The sequence below is a fragment of the Miscanthus floridulus genome, chromosome 11, assembly GCF_019320115.1.
Source record: "Miscanthus floridulus cultivar M001 chromosome 11, ASM1932011v1, whole genome shotgun sequence".
Lineage (NCBI taxonomy): Eukaryota > Viridiplantae > Streptophyta > Magnoliopsida > Poales > Poaceae > Miscanthus > Miscanthus floridulus.
The window spans coordinates 84,898,409-84,915,098 of NC_089590.1; the positions used below are offsets into that span (position 1 = coordinate 84,898,409).

The following is a 16,690-nucleotide window of genomic DNA, read 5'->3' on the forward strand; positions in this document are numbered from 1 at the left end:
CAGGAAGAAGGGTTGGCTAGCGTTGGGGAGGTTAGTAGCTCCACTTTTTGATGCCTTACTCCATTCGTCCTAAAATAAATATCGTTCTCGATTCTGAGGACTCAAATATTTTCAACTTTGACCAAATATATATAAGAAAATATTAATATTCATAGTATATAATTAGTATTACTAGATAGGCGGTTGAATCTATTTTTATAATAAACTTATGTGGAGATATAAATATTGCTGATATTCACTATAAACTTAGTTAAATTTAAAAAAGTTTGACCGACAAACTATAACAACACTTATTTTGGAACAGAGAAAATAAGTGTTTTCCAACTTTTTGTCGAAGCCAACAATAGTATATGCTTGCATTGTTGCTGCCCTATGGATACCCCTGGTCCCCAGCCATGCGAAAATGACTAGATCCTGCTAGTGCTGGTACACTGAGCTCAGTTCCCGCTTAATACTGAGTGAAAATATTTAAAATTTAACGAAGTCTATAAAAAATAAGTGGTTATAAGATATTTTGTTTGTATATCTATTTTGTGCTATATTACTACTTTTTGTAGTAAATTTAGTTAAACTAGGAATAGAGGTAGGATTGTATTCTTTTGCGGACGAATGCAGTTAACAACCGCCCTGTTCGCTTGGGCTTGTTTGGTTTATAAGTCATACTTTTTCAGCCAACGAATAATATTTTTCTCTCACACCAAATCAGTCAACAATACTTTCAGCCATGGGCCTAGATGAACCGGGCGGTCATAGGGTGCAATGGGAGGTAGTTGGAAGGATCCAAGAAATTTTTATGCTTCTTTTGGACGTGTCGTTTTCGATTTAAATATAAGCAACTATCCCTGTCTTGTGATCGCGTCGGCCCCGCACGGCGCACGCACGGCCCAAACCGCCACCGCCGGCTTAGCCGTCTGTTAGTTCATCTCCTTCACCTCGCTGATGGTGCTGCTGCCCCATTTTTACTTGGTGCCTGCCTGATTGTTTTGGTGGTCTTGGCGACTTGGCTCATGTCCATTCCGAACTCCCGGTACATTGTACGAGTAGGTTCCTGACACAGCGACTGCTACAGCTCAAGGTGCCGAATCCTGCTCTGAACGGCTGCTTGTGAGCGTGACGAATTGAATGATTAAACTCCATTGTTTGGTGCAGCTCCCCAGTGCTCCGGCTCCTTTACAGTAGTGCTCCTATGCAACTACTATAGCAGAGTCGGAGGAGCCACCCCATCCCAGCTCCGCTGGCTCCTTGTCTGTGCAGGTCATTTTTTTTTTGGTTTGCAGGAGCCGAAGCTCTTTTGATGCTACAGGTTTTAACAGTGCACAACAGTGTCGCTCGAGGAGGAACAGGAGCCGTTTCAGCCGGCCAACAATGTTTTTCTCTGACAATAAACTAGTATCGGCTCAGAAACCAACTAACGAATTGGCTCTTAAATTGAACTACTTATCTATGAAGCTAGCACCTACAGATACAGATTTGATTTGTGAAACGGCAGAAGAGTAGCAGTGCAGTGTGGACCGTGGACGGGTAGCTACATATCACCGGCCCTACCGCGCCGCACGTGCATGCTATTTCTAGCTCGTAATCTGCGTGGCACGCGTTGCATTCGTGTCTTCTCACTTCCGGGGAAATTGCACTCCAGATCCTGTTGTCCGCAGGGAATGGCGGCGCCACTGCCACCCTTCTCTTTTCCTCTCAGTTCGTATGGCTTGTCGCGTTCGCGTGCTTTGCAATCCCAGCTGCGCAATTGCATCCGTGCCGTCGTCGTCTCTGCGACGGCCGTCAAAAACCTCATGTGGTCTCGTCCGATTTGGTCAGAGCTCTGATTCTGCTCTAGGGAACAAAAACGAAGAATAGGTCTCTGTCTTCAAATTATTGACACCACACCACACCACAGCCTACTTGTTCGATGGCTTTTGTCACAGAAAAAATCAGCGAGCAGCTTCTCAGAAACTCTATCTGCTTTTCTCATTTGTTTTTAGCAGTTCAAAATCTAGGCTTTCTTGATGACTGTTTTTTATCAACAAGAATACTTTAGGGTTTGAGTCTTCAGCTTATTGACACCACACCACACCACACCGCAGCCTACTTGTTCGATGACTTCTGTCACAGAGAAATTCAGCGAGGAGCTTCTCAGAAACTCTGCTTATCTCATTTGTTTTTAGCACTTCAAAAGCTAGGTTTTCTTGACTCTTTTTCCTATGATAGGTTTGTTGTCGAGTGTTGACGACGATATACATGGTTATTTATTATATTAAATAAACAAAAGGGTGCCAGAAATTCCGTCTACCTCTGATAGAGGATGCATGTGTTAGATTTATAGTTCTTAGGTATGTTCATCGGATCGAGATTCTTAGCACAGTAATAGATCAATCGGATTTCACAGAGAGAGATTGAGAGATAGGTGATAAGTAGCAAACCGTCAAACGCCGTAGTTGTTGAAGCTCCGGCCGGGGTTTCGTTGACGGACGCCATCTGCGCGCCGGCAGCGACGGTCGGTGGAGAGTGAGTCGGCGCTGTGGCGTCCTTGGCGGCGATGTGAATGTCGGGTGGCGTTGCCGGCGTCGGTGGCACTTCCCGTCGCTGGCAGCGCCCCTACTTTCGATCGGGTCTAGGGTTTAGGATGTCGGTGGGGTGACTGGCGGCGCGGTGAACCTCGTGTCGCGAGCCCCGGCCCCCACCTTCCTTTATAGCGCTGTGCGACGGGGGCCCACCAATCAATACTAACATTCTCCCCCTTGATCTCTCATCTATTCTTCGTTCTTTAATTTCATACTCAAAACTTTCAATTCATATTTTTCTTGCTTCCATCCTATTTCATCACAGATTAGTGCATAGAACTGTCCCATCGTCGCAGCAATTAGTGCTGTTAGACTAACAGCCACAATACAATTCTCCGTTTTGAAATGTAAACTTTCTTTGGGCCCTTCGTATGTTCGGGAATCATAGGCTTTCCCTTAAACCCATGCCGGCTACGTGTTCTCTGAACACGTTGGGTGGTAAACCCTTTGTGAGCGGATCCGCGAGCATTTTCTCTGTACTTATGTGCTCAAGATTTATTATATGATCCCGAACTTTATCTTTCACAACATAGTACTTTATGTCAATGTGTTTGGCAGCACCACTTGACCTATTGTTGTGAGCGTACTGTACCGCCGGATTGTTATCACAATACAATCGCAGTGGTTCATTTATATCATCAATCACTTTCAATCCGGGTATGAATTTCTTCAATCAGTTCACCTGCCCCGTTGCCTCATAGCATGCTACAAACTCGGCATACATTGTCGAGGATGTAGTTACGGTTTGTTTGGAGCTTTTCCACGATATAGCCCCTCCTGCGAGAGTAAATACATATCCTGACGTGGATTTTCTTTCGTCTCCCGCATAATCAGAATCTGAATACCCCTCTATCTGCAGGGAATCAGATCTTCTATACGTAAGCATGAGGCCTTTCGTACCCTACAAATAACGCAGGACTTTCTTCACTAATTTCCAATGTTTAATTCCTGGATTCTTTTGATATCTGCCAAGTAACCCGGTAACAAAAGCTAAGTCAGGGCGTGTACACACTTGAGCACATTGTAAACTTCCAACAGCTGAAGCATACGGTACCGCTTTTATTCGGTCAATTTTATATTGGTTCTTGGGACACTGATGTTCCCCAAATCTATCGTCCTTGACTATAGGAGCAGGTGAAGGACTGCACGCATGCATACTAAATTTCTTCAGGACCTTTTCTATGTATGCCTTTTGCGATAATCCTAGAACCCCTTTTCTCCTGTCTCGGTGAATCTCTATTCCTAAAACGAACGAGGCCTCACCGAGATCTTTCATATCAAAGTTCGAGGACAAGAATTTCTTCGTTTCCATTAATAGATTGATATCACTGCTAGCAAGCAAGATATCATCCACATACAAAATTAGGAATATGTACTTTCCATTCCTGAACTTTGTATAAACGCAATTGTCCTCAACATTTTCTTCAAACCCAAAAACTTTTATCGTTCTATCAAATTTCAAATACCACTGTCTTGAAGCCTGCTTCAATCCGTAAATTGATTTCTTTAGGTGGCATCCCATATTTTCCTTTCCTTTTACGACAAAACCTTTCGGTTGTGCCATATAAACATTTTCTTCCAAATCCCCATTTAGGAAAGCTGTCTTTACATCCATTTGATGTAACTCCAAGTCATAGTGGGCTACAAGTGCCATTATAATTCTGAAGGAATCTTTACATGAGACTGGAGAAAACGTCTCATTGTAATCAATCCCTTCTTTTTACGTGAAGCCTTTCGCCACGAGTCGCGCTTTAAATCTTTCTATATTCCCTTGGGAGTCATATTTCGTTTTGTAGACCCATTTACAGTCTACTGTTTTGGCTCCTTTAGGAATATTTTCTAAGTCCCAAACTTTATTGGTACTCATTGATTTCAATTCATCTTCCATGGCCTTAAGCCACTTTGATGAGGTGGGATCGTCCCCCATCTGACATTCTTCAGTTTCATAAACTTCATAGTCATCAGTTTTAGTTGATCTTCTTATTCTTTGAGACCTTCTAGGTACCTCCGGCACTTGTTCCACATTGGGCTGTTGTAGTTCTTCCTCATGTGCAACATTTGGTTCTATAGTTTCCTCAAGGATAGGTTCCTCAAGGACAGGTTCCTCATGTTCATTCATTGTCGCCACAGGAGAACTTGCAACAGGTGTTGGCACTACAGTGTCCTGCACTGTCGGTGCAACAGTAGCAGGTAGCGTGAAGAATGGTTCTTCAACCATCGAAGTGGGTACATGTACCCGCTTCTCCTGTAGGTTGATTTCTCGTGCTACCATGCTCCCCCTGATCATGTTATCCTCCAAGAACACAGCGTGTCTTGTTTCTACAATCTTCGTATGTCTGTCAGGACAATAGAAGCGATATCCTTTCGATCTTTCTGGATAACCAATAAAATAGCAGCTGACTGTCTTGGAGTCTAACTTTCCTATGTTTGGGTTAAACACTTTTGCCTCAGCTGGACAGCCCCACACAGGCAAATGGTTAAGTGAGGGTTCCCTTCCTGTCCATAATTCATACGGTGTTTTAGGCACCGATTTACTTGATACTCGATTAAGTATGTGAATGGCGGTTTTCAGTGCCTCCATCCATAAACTAATCGGTAATGTGGAGTAACTCATCATGCTTCTTACCATATCCATTAAGGTACGGTTACGTCTTTCAGCCACTCCATTCTGCTGAGGCTCCCCCGGTGTGGAGTACTGAGCAACTATGCCATTTTCCTGTAGGAACCTTGCAAATGGTCCAGGAATTTGGCCATATGGGGTATGTCGCCCATAGTACTCTCCACCTCGGTCTGATCGTACTATCTTTATTTTCTTATTATGCTGGTTTTCAACTTCAGCTTTAAATATTTTGAATTTATCCAATGCTTCCGATCTTTCTTTAATTGGATAAATATTGCCATAACGAGAGTAGTCGTCTGTGAATGTTATAAACGAGTCATAACCATTCACACTTTTCACAGGAAAAGGACCACATATATCTGTGTGAATTATTTCTAAAATTCCTGTGCTTCGTTTGGCATCTTTCTTAATTTTCTTGATATACTTTCCTTTGATGCAATCAATACATTGCTCTAAATCTGAAAATTCTAAGTGCGGGAGAATTGATTCCTTAACCAATCGTTCCATTCTCCCCCTCGAAATATGACCCAAGCGACAATGCCATAATTTCGAAGAGACAGTATCAATTCTCTTCCGCTTCTTAGTTACATCCGTAGATGGGGAATCATTCACATTCTCATCACATACACTGTTCGCATTCTCAGCAAGAGATAATAAATAAAGCTTGTCTTGTCAGAAGGCAAGACCAACACATTTATTATTAACCAGTATCTTACACTTGCCATCACCAAAATGACAATCAATTCCATTATCATCAAGTTTCGAAACACTTATCAAATTTTTACGCAAGGAGGGAACATAAAGTACTTCTTTAAGTCTAAGTACAAAACCATTATTCAATTCTAAAGAAAAATCTCCAATGGCTTCAACATTGGCTTGCAGTCCATTTGCAACTTTAATCGTTCTTTCTCCTCTTTGCAAGGTTCTCGTCCCACTTAACCCCTGTAAAGAATTTGCAACATGAGTAGTTGCTCCTGAATCAACCCACCAAGTGGATTTATCATAACATAAATACAGAGATTCATCTACAAATGTAATAAATTCATCACCTTTCTTTAGCAGAGATTTCAGGAAGTCTGGACAATCTCTCTTGTAGTGTCCCTTCTTGAAGCAGTGCTTGCACTGATCTTTTTCAGCTCCACCATACTGCTGATTCTTAGAATCCTGGGGTTTCTTTCCCTGTGAACTGGAGGAAGAGGACTTATCCCACTTAGGTTTCCCTTGTGGTTTAGAATTCTTGCCATTAAAGTTCTTTCTTTTGTTGTCCTTCACAAAATGAGCAGATTCACCTTGTGAGGACTTTATCCTCTCCTCTTCTTGAGCACACATTGAGATGAGTCTTTCTATGCCCCATCTTTCAGGCTGCATATTATAGTTCACAATGAAGGTGTCATATTCTTTCGGCAAAGAAGCAAAAATCAAATGAATTAGGAAATCATCCTCCTTTAAATTCATTTCTTTTAGCTTAGATGCCGTAGTGTTCATCTTCAAAATGTGCTCTCTTATGCTACCACTAGTGAATTTCTCATTCACAAGCATCTTGATCAGTGAACTTGCTGTGGCCTTGGTAGACCCAGTAAACTGACTCTTGATTTTCTCAAGATATTCTTTAGCAGTAGCACATTCAGGGATTGAGCCCCTTATCTGTTCTTCTATGGTGGTTTTGGCTACCAACAGGCACTTGCGGTTGGAGAGAGTCCATTGCCTATGTTCAAGGTCATATTTCATTCTTATTTCAGCATGATCACGCTTTCGAGAAGCGAAATCAGCGTCAGATTCATTGTCACCTCTCACCGGGTCCTCTGGCTCAGTAGGACACGGTGAGGTGATGGCAAAATCGACCTCTCCCAACGCAAGTTCCAATTCATATTTCTCCCGCCACACACGGTGATTGGTTCCGTTGAGTGTCGGGATGTTGGCAATGTTCACAATGCATTTGCCTCCTGAAATCACACCAGAGTAAGTAAGAAACATTTATACATAAAATTCATGCTTTTAACTCAACGTTGGTCAAATTAAAACTTATAATTCATCCATGCAAAATATTTTACATCACCGTTGGGCAGAAGTAAAATTAATGCACAATTTCTCATGGATCAAAAATTATAATATTTGTTATTAACAACGTTGGTCAGAAAATAACAATATCATAATTGCATCAAAATTATCAGAAATTCATTTCTCTTAAAAATTAAATTATCCCGTTGGTTCAAATTTAATCAAAGAGAACAATAATTATCATGCACAGCGGAAACATTAATAATCTTTTCATGTGATTATTTTCCAGAAGCACTAAAAAAAATTCATTGTTTTCTGGGCAAAATGTCATTGGATAAAATTTGCACAGAAAATTGTATCAAAATCATTCAAATTCATCAAAATATGCATTCAAAATTGTTTCTGGAAAATAATAAAAAAAATTCTTGTTCTTCTTTCATTTCAGCCCAGCGCGGCCCAAAACGAGCTGAAAACGGCTCGGCCCGGCTTGCCTCGCGCGCACAGGCCGCACCCAGGCCGCAACCTGGGCCTGGGCCGGCAAAGTGCGTCGCGCCCTCGCGCCCGCCTGGGCCTCGACTTGGCCCAGCGCATCTCGGGCGTTCGATCTGATCCGACGGACGAGCGGCCGTTTCGCGTGGATCAAAAACCAGGCCGCGGCCGGCGCCCTGAAACCCTAGCCATTTCGGCTCTTGCTCTCTCTCTCTCTCCTTTCTCAGTCGCAGCAGCGAGGACAGCCGCTACCGAGCAGCCGCGAGCGAGGAAAGCAGAGCGGGCGGTCCTTTGCGCCGTCGCCGGCCCCCTCGCCGGCGCGCGTGCTCCCCAACGGGTGAGCACGCCGCCGTCGAGCGGCCTGGCCACGGCGCTACCTTGGCCGAGCCCGGCGAGTTCGCGCCCCGGCTCGGCTTCTTCTTCGGCGCCGGCGGAAGAGCCGGTGCGCTTCTTCTTCTTCTTCTTCCGCGCCGGTGGAGGTTTATCCCCGACGAACGGCGTGTTCTTTCTTTTCTCGTTCTTCCCCGTCCCCTTCCTTCCCCATTCCGACGCACGGGAATTAGGGTTAGGGTTTGGGAATGGGGTTTTTACTGTGTTTCTTTTGGCTTGTTCATCCGAATGGGATTAGGGTTAGGGTTTCAGTGTGCCGCCTTTTGTTCTTTTCCCCTTTCCCCTTTCGGATTTGATTTCTTTCTTCTTTCTTTTCTTCTCACTCGTTCACCCGAAAAGGGGATCTAGGGTTAGAGTTCGGTTGAACCCGATTTCCCCGATCCGTGTTTACCTTTTGTGTGATTCGAGATCTAGATGGTAGGGTTCCTTTTCTTTCTTCTCGGATTGAACCGATTGGTGATGGGATTCTTTTTAGGGTTAGGTCTTAGTTCGGTTTTTCTGTTTTCTTTCCCGATCCGCATCGTATTGGTTTGATTTCTTGTTGAATCTTGGCTCCGATGCCATTGTTAGATTTATAGTTCTTAGGTATGTTCATCGGATCGGGATTCTTAGCACAGTAATAGATCAATCGGATTTCACAGAGAGAGATTGAGAGATAGGTGATAAGTCGCAAACCGTCAAACGCCGTAGTTGTTGAAGCTCCGGCCAGGGTTTCGTTGACGGACGCCATCTGCGCGCCGGCAGCGACGGTCGGTGGAGAGTGAGTCGGCGCTGTGGCGTCCTTGGCGGCGATGTGAACGTCGGGTGGCGTTGCCGGCGTCGGTGGCACTTCCCGTCGCTGGCAGCGCCCCTACTTTCGATCGGGTCTAGGGTTTAGGATGTCGGTGGGGTGACTGGCGGCGCGGTGAACCTCGTGTCGCGAGCCCCGACCCCCACCTTCCTTTATAGCGCTGTGCGACGGGGGCCCACCAACCATGTAGGGTTGGGCGCCCCTGATCAGGGCGCGAGGACAAGGCCCAGTTAGGCCGTTGGGCCTAACTGGTGGGAGATCAATACTAACAGCATGCACGTCCGTCCTTTCGGGACTGTACCTGCCACGAAGGCACACAAGTTTCTTATATAATGACCGTTTTGGTCACTGAACCCAGGCGGCCAAACCCAGGCGGCCTCCTCTGCTACTGCGTCGCAATGCCCCAAACCCAGGCGGCCATACGGTGGGCCGGGGCGCTCGTGGCGGCGTCCGCGCTCATGGGCTTCCCCGCGGTCGAAGCGCGCGCGGATGTCGTGCTGGCGCTCCACGCCATCCTGCAGCTCGGCTGCGCCGTGGCCGACGGACGGCCCTCCCTGCGTCAGCGCGCGCGTCTATCGGATTGCTGGCTTCACCACCATCGTTGTCTACGTGCTGTACGTGGCCGGCGATCTCGCCGCGGCTGAGGCGGAGGAGGCGCCACCGGACACGGTCATCAATGGTTTTCTACTGTTCCTGGCTGGAGTTTGGGCAGTATACCTGTCCATGGTCAGGCGCCGGGGTGGCCCGCCAGCAGCAGCGGTGGCGGCGGTGGAAGAAGACCCTAACGGCGGGGAGGTCAACGCCGTGGCGTCTCAGCCCACACGCGTCGTTGTTGATTCAAAGGTTTGGTCGTTTGGAAGATCCACGACTTCTTTACATATCTCGAGTCACTAAAACCAGCCATCTTTATCGGAGACTTGGTACTCCTAGTGTGAGAAGTTGGATGGGATACGGCGATCCAGTGATATTGGGACAAGGACATTCATGATACACGTTTGGTTAGATGAATGGGACGAGTTTTTTTTTGTTTGGTTGGATGAATGAAAGTGGATGAGATTAGAATAGTCATCTAATTATATCTATTATTTAAAAATAAAAACAACTAATTAGACACTAATAAATATGCACTAATACTAATTTTGCCATGAAAATCACTAATTTAAAATAAATATATTAATTAGCACAACTAATAACCTAATTAGCACATGAAACATACACTAATCAACGTATTATCACTTATCAAAACTAATCCTACCCTCATAATTACTGAGTAATAATATAACATACTAATCATGCATAATTTATTTATCAATGACAAAGATTAGAAGATATGGATAAGCTGGTTCGCGAGATTTTTTTCGAACCATAAAATCAAGCATCTGGATATATATTCTCTATCCATGATTTTATAGTCCTAATGATTCATCCAACCGAACACGAGTGATCCATGATAGATGGTCCAATCCCATCCATACAAATCCAAACAAACAACCAAACACATCCTACTGAACCTATCTCTGTTTTTCCGCAGCTCGGACCACGGAGGTGGGAAGACGAAGAAAGACTCTTTTACGTTCCGGCGAATGGCGATTGTATCATAATAAATAAATAACGGTACAGGAGCTGCATAGCTCTTGGATACAACTGCTAGGTTACTACTTTTGTGCATCGTTTGTACATTACAGTGTTTCCCCCTTTTTTTATAATATTATGTCGAAATGAGATCTTTGTGCAGCATTCGTCGCGTTCGGCGTTCGGGAACTGCTGTACGAGTACGAGTTCGTCACCCGGCGGCATGTTGGGCCCTGTTTAGTTGCACTAAATTTCTAATTTTAACACTATGTAAAAAAAAATTCCTCATCATATCAAACTTGCGGTACATGCATGGAGTATTAAATGTTGATGAAATCAAAAACTAATTGCACAGTTTGGTTGTACTTTGCGAGACGAACGTTTTGAGCCTAATTAGTCAACGGTTGGACAATTATTACCAAATAAAAACAAAACGACGCTGTAGCTACAGTGCAGCTACATTGTGTTTGGCGGCGCCTATTCAGGCGAACTAAGGGCGTGTTTAGTTTCGAAAATTTTTGGCTTTTGGCTACTGTAGTACTTTCATTTGTATTTGGCAAAAATTGTCCAATTATGGACTATTTAGGCTTAAAAGATTCGTCTCACAATTTCTCGACTAACTGTGTAATTAGTTTTTTTTCGTCTACATTTAGTACTCCATGCATGTGCCGTAAGATTCGATGTGATAGTTACTATGTAAAAATTTTTGGCTTTTGGGTGGAAGTAAACGGGGCCTACGTGGCCTTGGTGCTTTACACATACGGATATAAAACGACCCTACCAACTGGAACCGGAGATCAGTGCGGCAGTGCAGTTTGCCGCTCGCCGAGACAACTGCCCGAGCCAGAGAAAGAGAGACTGCATTTGCGGCAGGCCGGCGGTCATTTTGCATGACGCAGTGTCTGTCCTACTCTTAAGGCCCTGTTTAGTTTCCAATTTTTTTTTCCTCATACAGTAAAAGAGCATGTTTGACACATGCATGTAGTACTAAATATAGACGAAAAAAACTAATTGCACAGTTCTCGGCAAAATCGCGAGACGAATCTTTTAAACCTAATTAGTCCATGAAAAGCCTTAAGTGCTACAGTACCCCACATGTGCTAATGACCGATTAATTAGTATCATTAGATTCGTCTCGCAGTTTTATGATGGGTTCTATAATTTGTTTTTTTATTAATATCCAAAAACCCCTCCCAACATCCTTCCGACATATCTAATATAACACTAAAAAATTTTCACTCCCAACTAAACACACCCTAAGTCTTTAACCTCCGACAAATTCTCATTCTCGCGCGGGTGAGCCGTCCAAATGGCATGGGGATATTCAACTCCCTGGGTGAGCCGTCCAAATGGCATGGGGATATTCAACTCCCTGGAAAAAACTCACACAGACACAGGGAATCATGCGGTTGGGGTTGGAGGCCTTGATTTATTATTTGCACCGACTTCCATCGGCAGGGAAAAGGATCTTCCATGTTTGCGCTTTTCCACCCAGCTATTGTGAGCTGTAGACCAGTGTGTCATTAAACTCTTTTTACGTGCTGTGGCTGCTGCTCTCTCTCTCGCACAGAAGTATATATAAAGCGCTTTCAGTTGTTTTAAGTTAAATAAAATCATATTAAATTTGTAGATAAAAGTATTAACGTGTAATAACATACTAATAGAGAGATAAATCATAAAAAAAGTTCATAGTGTATCTTATAAAATTATTTGGTATGATTAAATATTAGTACTATTCTTTTTATAAGGTTATTAGTCAAACCGACGATAGCAATTGGAAAATATTTTATATATTCATATCAATTTCACATTATTTGTATATTATATTTAATATTAATTTCACAGTTTGATGAGCCATGTGCGCAGTACCCGTGCTCAGGTTGGATCAACCTTTAGAAATTGTGAAAAGCGGTTGCTGGTTGCTGTAGGGCTTTCAAAGCTGAATCGTTACAACCTGAGCTAGGCCTTGTTTAGATCGCAAGTTTTTTTACTCTCTCCGTCACATCAAATTTTTGAACATATGTATGGAGTATTAAATGTAGATAAAAAAATAACTAATTATACAGTTTAATTGTAAATTATGAGACGAATCTTTTGAGCCTAGTTAGATCATGATTAGACATTAATTATCAAATATAAATGAAAATACTACGGTAACAAATACTAATTTCTAACATCAATCTAATCAATGCCGTAGAGGTTATTAAAAAGATGCCTGCACAAGCACGCATCGTATCACGGAAGCAAAATTCTGTCTTGCCTGCAGCCTGCTTGCCAGCTACTAGTCCTGGCTCTACTACTACTACCGGAAGAAAGCGAACCTAGCCGTCCTTTTCCATGCCAAAAGAATTTACTTTTCATATAAGCTGCACTTTAAATTTAAAATTTTGTTGTTCCTCCTTTCTCGTCGCACCCGCAGGAAGGTGTTTGGAAGGAGCGAAGCAGTGGAAATGTCCGCCCTCTGTAGATGCTTTTCTCACTATCAATATCGGTAAGACGGTCTCCCAGCCTATGCATTACGTCACCCGTACCAAAAATGCATCATTCATAGAAAAAAAAAACACCTTCCAACAGAGTAGGCAAACGGAGTACCTATTTTACGTCCAAAGTGAGAGCGAACCCAAAACTGTGTCGTCTCTCTCCTCAGACCCAAATCTGTGCCATCGCATATGCCGCGAGGGCGAGGGGAAGCCGAGCGTGGATGAGGCCGCCGCTGCCGGAGGGGATGGCGGCCGTGAGCGCGAGCGTGAGGCCGGGCGTGGATGACGCTGTCGCTGCCGGAGGGGATAGGCAGCCGCGAGCACGAGGCCGGGCGTGTACGCCGCCGCCGCTGCCGGAGGGGATGGTGGCCGCGAGCTCCGCCGAGCGGGGCTTTGCCAGCCGCAAGTGCGAGCGCGAGCTCCGCCGGGCGCGGACGCGAGCTCGAGCGTGAGCTCTGCAGGGCGCGGGTGCGAGCTCCGCCGGCCTTGGACGCAAGCGCGAGTGGTGTGGACTAAGATGGCGACGCCGCTGGTGCACATCCTATGGAACTCCAGGACGCCCCGGCTGCTGCCGGTGATCTGGCAGAGCAGCCCCGGCGTACGAGGCGGATCGAGGCGCATCGAGGGATATGCGACGGCGTGCGGTCGGATCCCTCCTTCCTGGTCAGATCCGACACGGAGGCGAGCGAGGAGGAGGCCAGTGTGGAGGCGGGCGGCGTTCGACGGGGACAGAGGCGGCCGGCGCTCGGCGGGGAGAGAGGCGGGCAGCGCTCGGGGCCTCTCTTTTTGCGTTCGCTGTTGGAGTTCGCTAGTTTTGGGTGCATTTTTTTTCGCTGTGCATGACTCAAACGGTGAAATAGGTCTCGTGTTTGGACATAGTCTAACAAACGAGGTACAAGTTTGGGTTGTCCACTTGTCCTGCATCGGGCCTTCAGGTGCACCACATAGTAGGCGTTTGCTGTTTGCGTGAGTTCAGGCGTCGACCAAGGAAAGGTAAATAAGCAACAGTATTTTCAGCCAACGATACTTTCGTTTGGACCTGTTTAGTTTATAAACCGTACTTTGTTAGTTAACGAATCAACGGTACTTTTAGCTATAGCCACGGTTCAAACGACGAACATGGCGCAGATCGCGTGGAGGCGACGCGCTGATGTCCAGAGACACGCACGGGGCGCCTAGTAGTCTGTGTTGTCCGCATCCTGTTGTCCATCAGTTCATATCCGGCAAGACGAGGAGCTGTCATGGACTATTTGTCACCTCAAAGTCTTCAAATAGTACGTGGTCCTGGTCTCCTCCTCGACGTACGAGGGTCGAAGGGGAAGGACAAGGGGAGTTCGTCGGCTCTTTGGTCGCCGCTCACTCGACTTGCTCTGCCTCCACGCTGCCCCTCCTGCTCCGCCTCTGCTACTGCATCGCAATGTCCCAGAGCGAGGCGGCCATACGCCGGGCGGGTGCGGTCGTGGCGCTCGCCGCGGCGTCCGCGCTCATGGCCATGGGCTTCCCCGCGGTCGAAGCGCGCGCGCATGTCGTGCTGCCCCTGCACGCCATCCTGCTGCTCGGCTGCGCCGCGGTGCTGCTCTCCCCGGCGCACGGCGCCGTGGCCGACCTCGCGCGCCAGCGCCGGGCCACGGAGGCTGCCCGGGGGACGGCGGCACTCGGCGCGTCGGCGCGTGCGCCCGCGGGATTTTCGCTGCGGTGGCTCGGCTTCGCCGGCATCGTGCTCTACACGCTCTACATGGCCGGCTACGTCGCCGCACGGAACGAGGCCGCCGCGGAGGCGGTGGCGGCGTGGCCGGACACGGTCAGAGATTTCCTCCTCTTCCTGTTGTTCTTGGTAGGAGTTTGGGCAGTCTGCCCGCCCATGGTCAGAGGAAGGGCTGCCCCGCCACCGCGGTCGTCGGCAGTGGCGGCGGTGGCAGAGGAGGAAGACCCTGACAGCGTGGAGGTCAACGCCATGGCTCCTGCACGCGTCGTTGTTGAATCAAAGGTTTGGAATATCCATGGCTTTGCTCTTACTTATCTTGAATCTCTAAAGGTCAGCCGTTTTATCAGAGACTAGGTGCTCCTGCTCCTACTAAACGTCTCTCTGTGACTTTGTTTTGCCTCAGCTCTGACCACGGCGGCGGGGAGAGGAAGAAAAGCTCTAGCAGATGGCGATTGTATCATATCATAAATAAAGAGAGCCAAGATAGTAGTATAGTAGCTGTAGCTCTTCTTTGCCACAACTACTAGATTACTACTACTTTTGTGCATCCTTTGTTCAGTATTTCACCCCCTCTGTACAGTTTTTTTTTCTTTGTCGAAATGAGATCTTTGTACATCATTGATATAGGCTTTGAGTTCTGTATGCAGTAGTATTTGAGTTTTCGGAGTCCTTGGAACTGTCCAAACTTGACATCACAACACAACCGATTGGCCGAAGAAATGAAGTTCATGTTCCGAAAGACGTATTTTTTTTTGTGTGTGTGTGTCAGTGTGTGTATCTTCTTCTGATCCTAAAGAAACCAGCGAGTAAGTACTGAGCAAATATTTAGGCACTCCTAAACTAATAGCCGCTGTGGAGTGTTGAACCCTGCGCTGACAAATGCTCATGTGGACTTTCTCCGTCCCATGAGGCAGAAAGTTCTTTTCCTGCTTAGGCAGTAGGCACTGACGGACGGGCTTTCAGATTGTTAGTACTTGACCGACAAAACTAGTGTTTTCTGAAGATACGCTTGTGCTACTCCAGCAGCAGTTGAAGCCGTTGTTGCTGGTCTTCTTCATCCGTAGCTGCTACAGCAAGCACTTCCGAGCAGGTTGTACATTCCTATAGCTACGAATACATTACATATATTGAAATGATGGTTCTTATCGTGTTGTTGAATTCTCGTCGTAGGAATGTGTTTGGAAGGAGCCAAGACCATACATATGCCCTTTTACAGCTGTTTCGCTCAATGTCAATCCATAAACAAACGAGACATTAACGAAAAGTAGGGGTCCAGACCAGAGTTAGAAATGGGCGAGGAAGACTCATCGTTGCTGGGCGCTGGCGACTCCACACCCCTGAACCTCTAAACAAACTAGGAGGAAGATCATTGCCGAAAGAAAACGAATCTAGCTAGCCGTCGCTCTCAAGCCAGAAGGATTAATTCATAGCACACGTCACATCAATGAAGAATTCAAGATGCATTTAGTTAAACACCACCCACGTCATGGACAAATTCGCATTGATGTGCTAGGAAGTACGTAAACTTTTTCGAAAGATCGGTACTACTATAAACTGAAAATCGTGGCTCTTCCTGCATTGTCGTCGTAGGAAGGTGTTTGGAAGGAGCAACGAGCGGATCCAGCCGCAGGCACTGAAAATCGTTGCTCGCCGCGGCGTCAGCAACCAAGCTCGAGAGACCGGACTGCCCGAGCAAGAGTCCAGAAGAGAGAGACTGCGCTGCCGCCCTCAACGTGCCTGTCGTCTGTCTTAGCCTTCGTCGAAGAAGAAACCCTCTCCCGTGTTATATACTTGGACAGATTTTATTAGATTCAGGGAAGATCGACCAGCTCTAACACTAGTTCGATTTGTTAGGTGTCGCGGCATCGCGCCTTGCATCGATCGATGAGACGGGCAGAAAGAGACGAGGAGATGACGTTAATTAAATCGTTCATCCGACATTCCTACGGTAAGGTTTGCGCTAGTTCGCGGCTGCCGCTCGGAGTACACACTCCATCGGAGTATATATATTGGGACCTCCAGAAGCCAAAAAGGACTGCACTTCACGTTGTCGCCGTCGCCTGCTTGTCCATGCCACTATGCCAGTACATA

General features: G+C 46.2%; 1 protein-coding gene across 1 annotated transcript; it reads left to right on the plus strand.

The window, feature by feature from the left end:
- Nucleotides 1-14,217: 14,217 nt before the first annotated feature.
- Nucleotides 14,218-16,067, plus strand: LOC136490609 (uncharacterized). The gene is made up of 2 exons (XM_066486818.1): nucleotides 14,218-14,881; nucleotides 15,003-16,067. Exons 1-2 carry the CDS (start codon nucleotides 14,312-14,314, stop codon nucleotides 15,006-15,008), a joined length of 576 nt encoding a protein of 191 aa, XP_066342915.1. The 5' UTR covers nucleotides 14,218-14,311; the 3' UTR covers nucleotides 15,009-16,067.
- The last annotated feature ends 623 nt before the right edge of the window (nucleotides 16,068-16,690 follow it).

Coding starts and splice junctions, on each gene's coding strand:
- LOC136490609 (XM_066486818.1), top strand. CDS start 14,312: ATGTCCCAGAGCGAGGCGGCCATACGCCGGGCGGGTGCGGTCGTGGCG.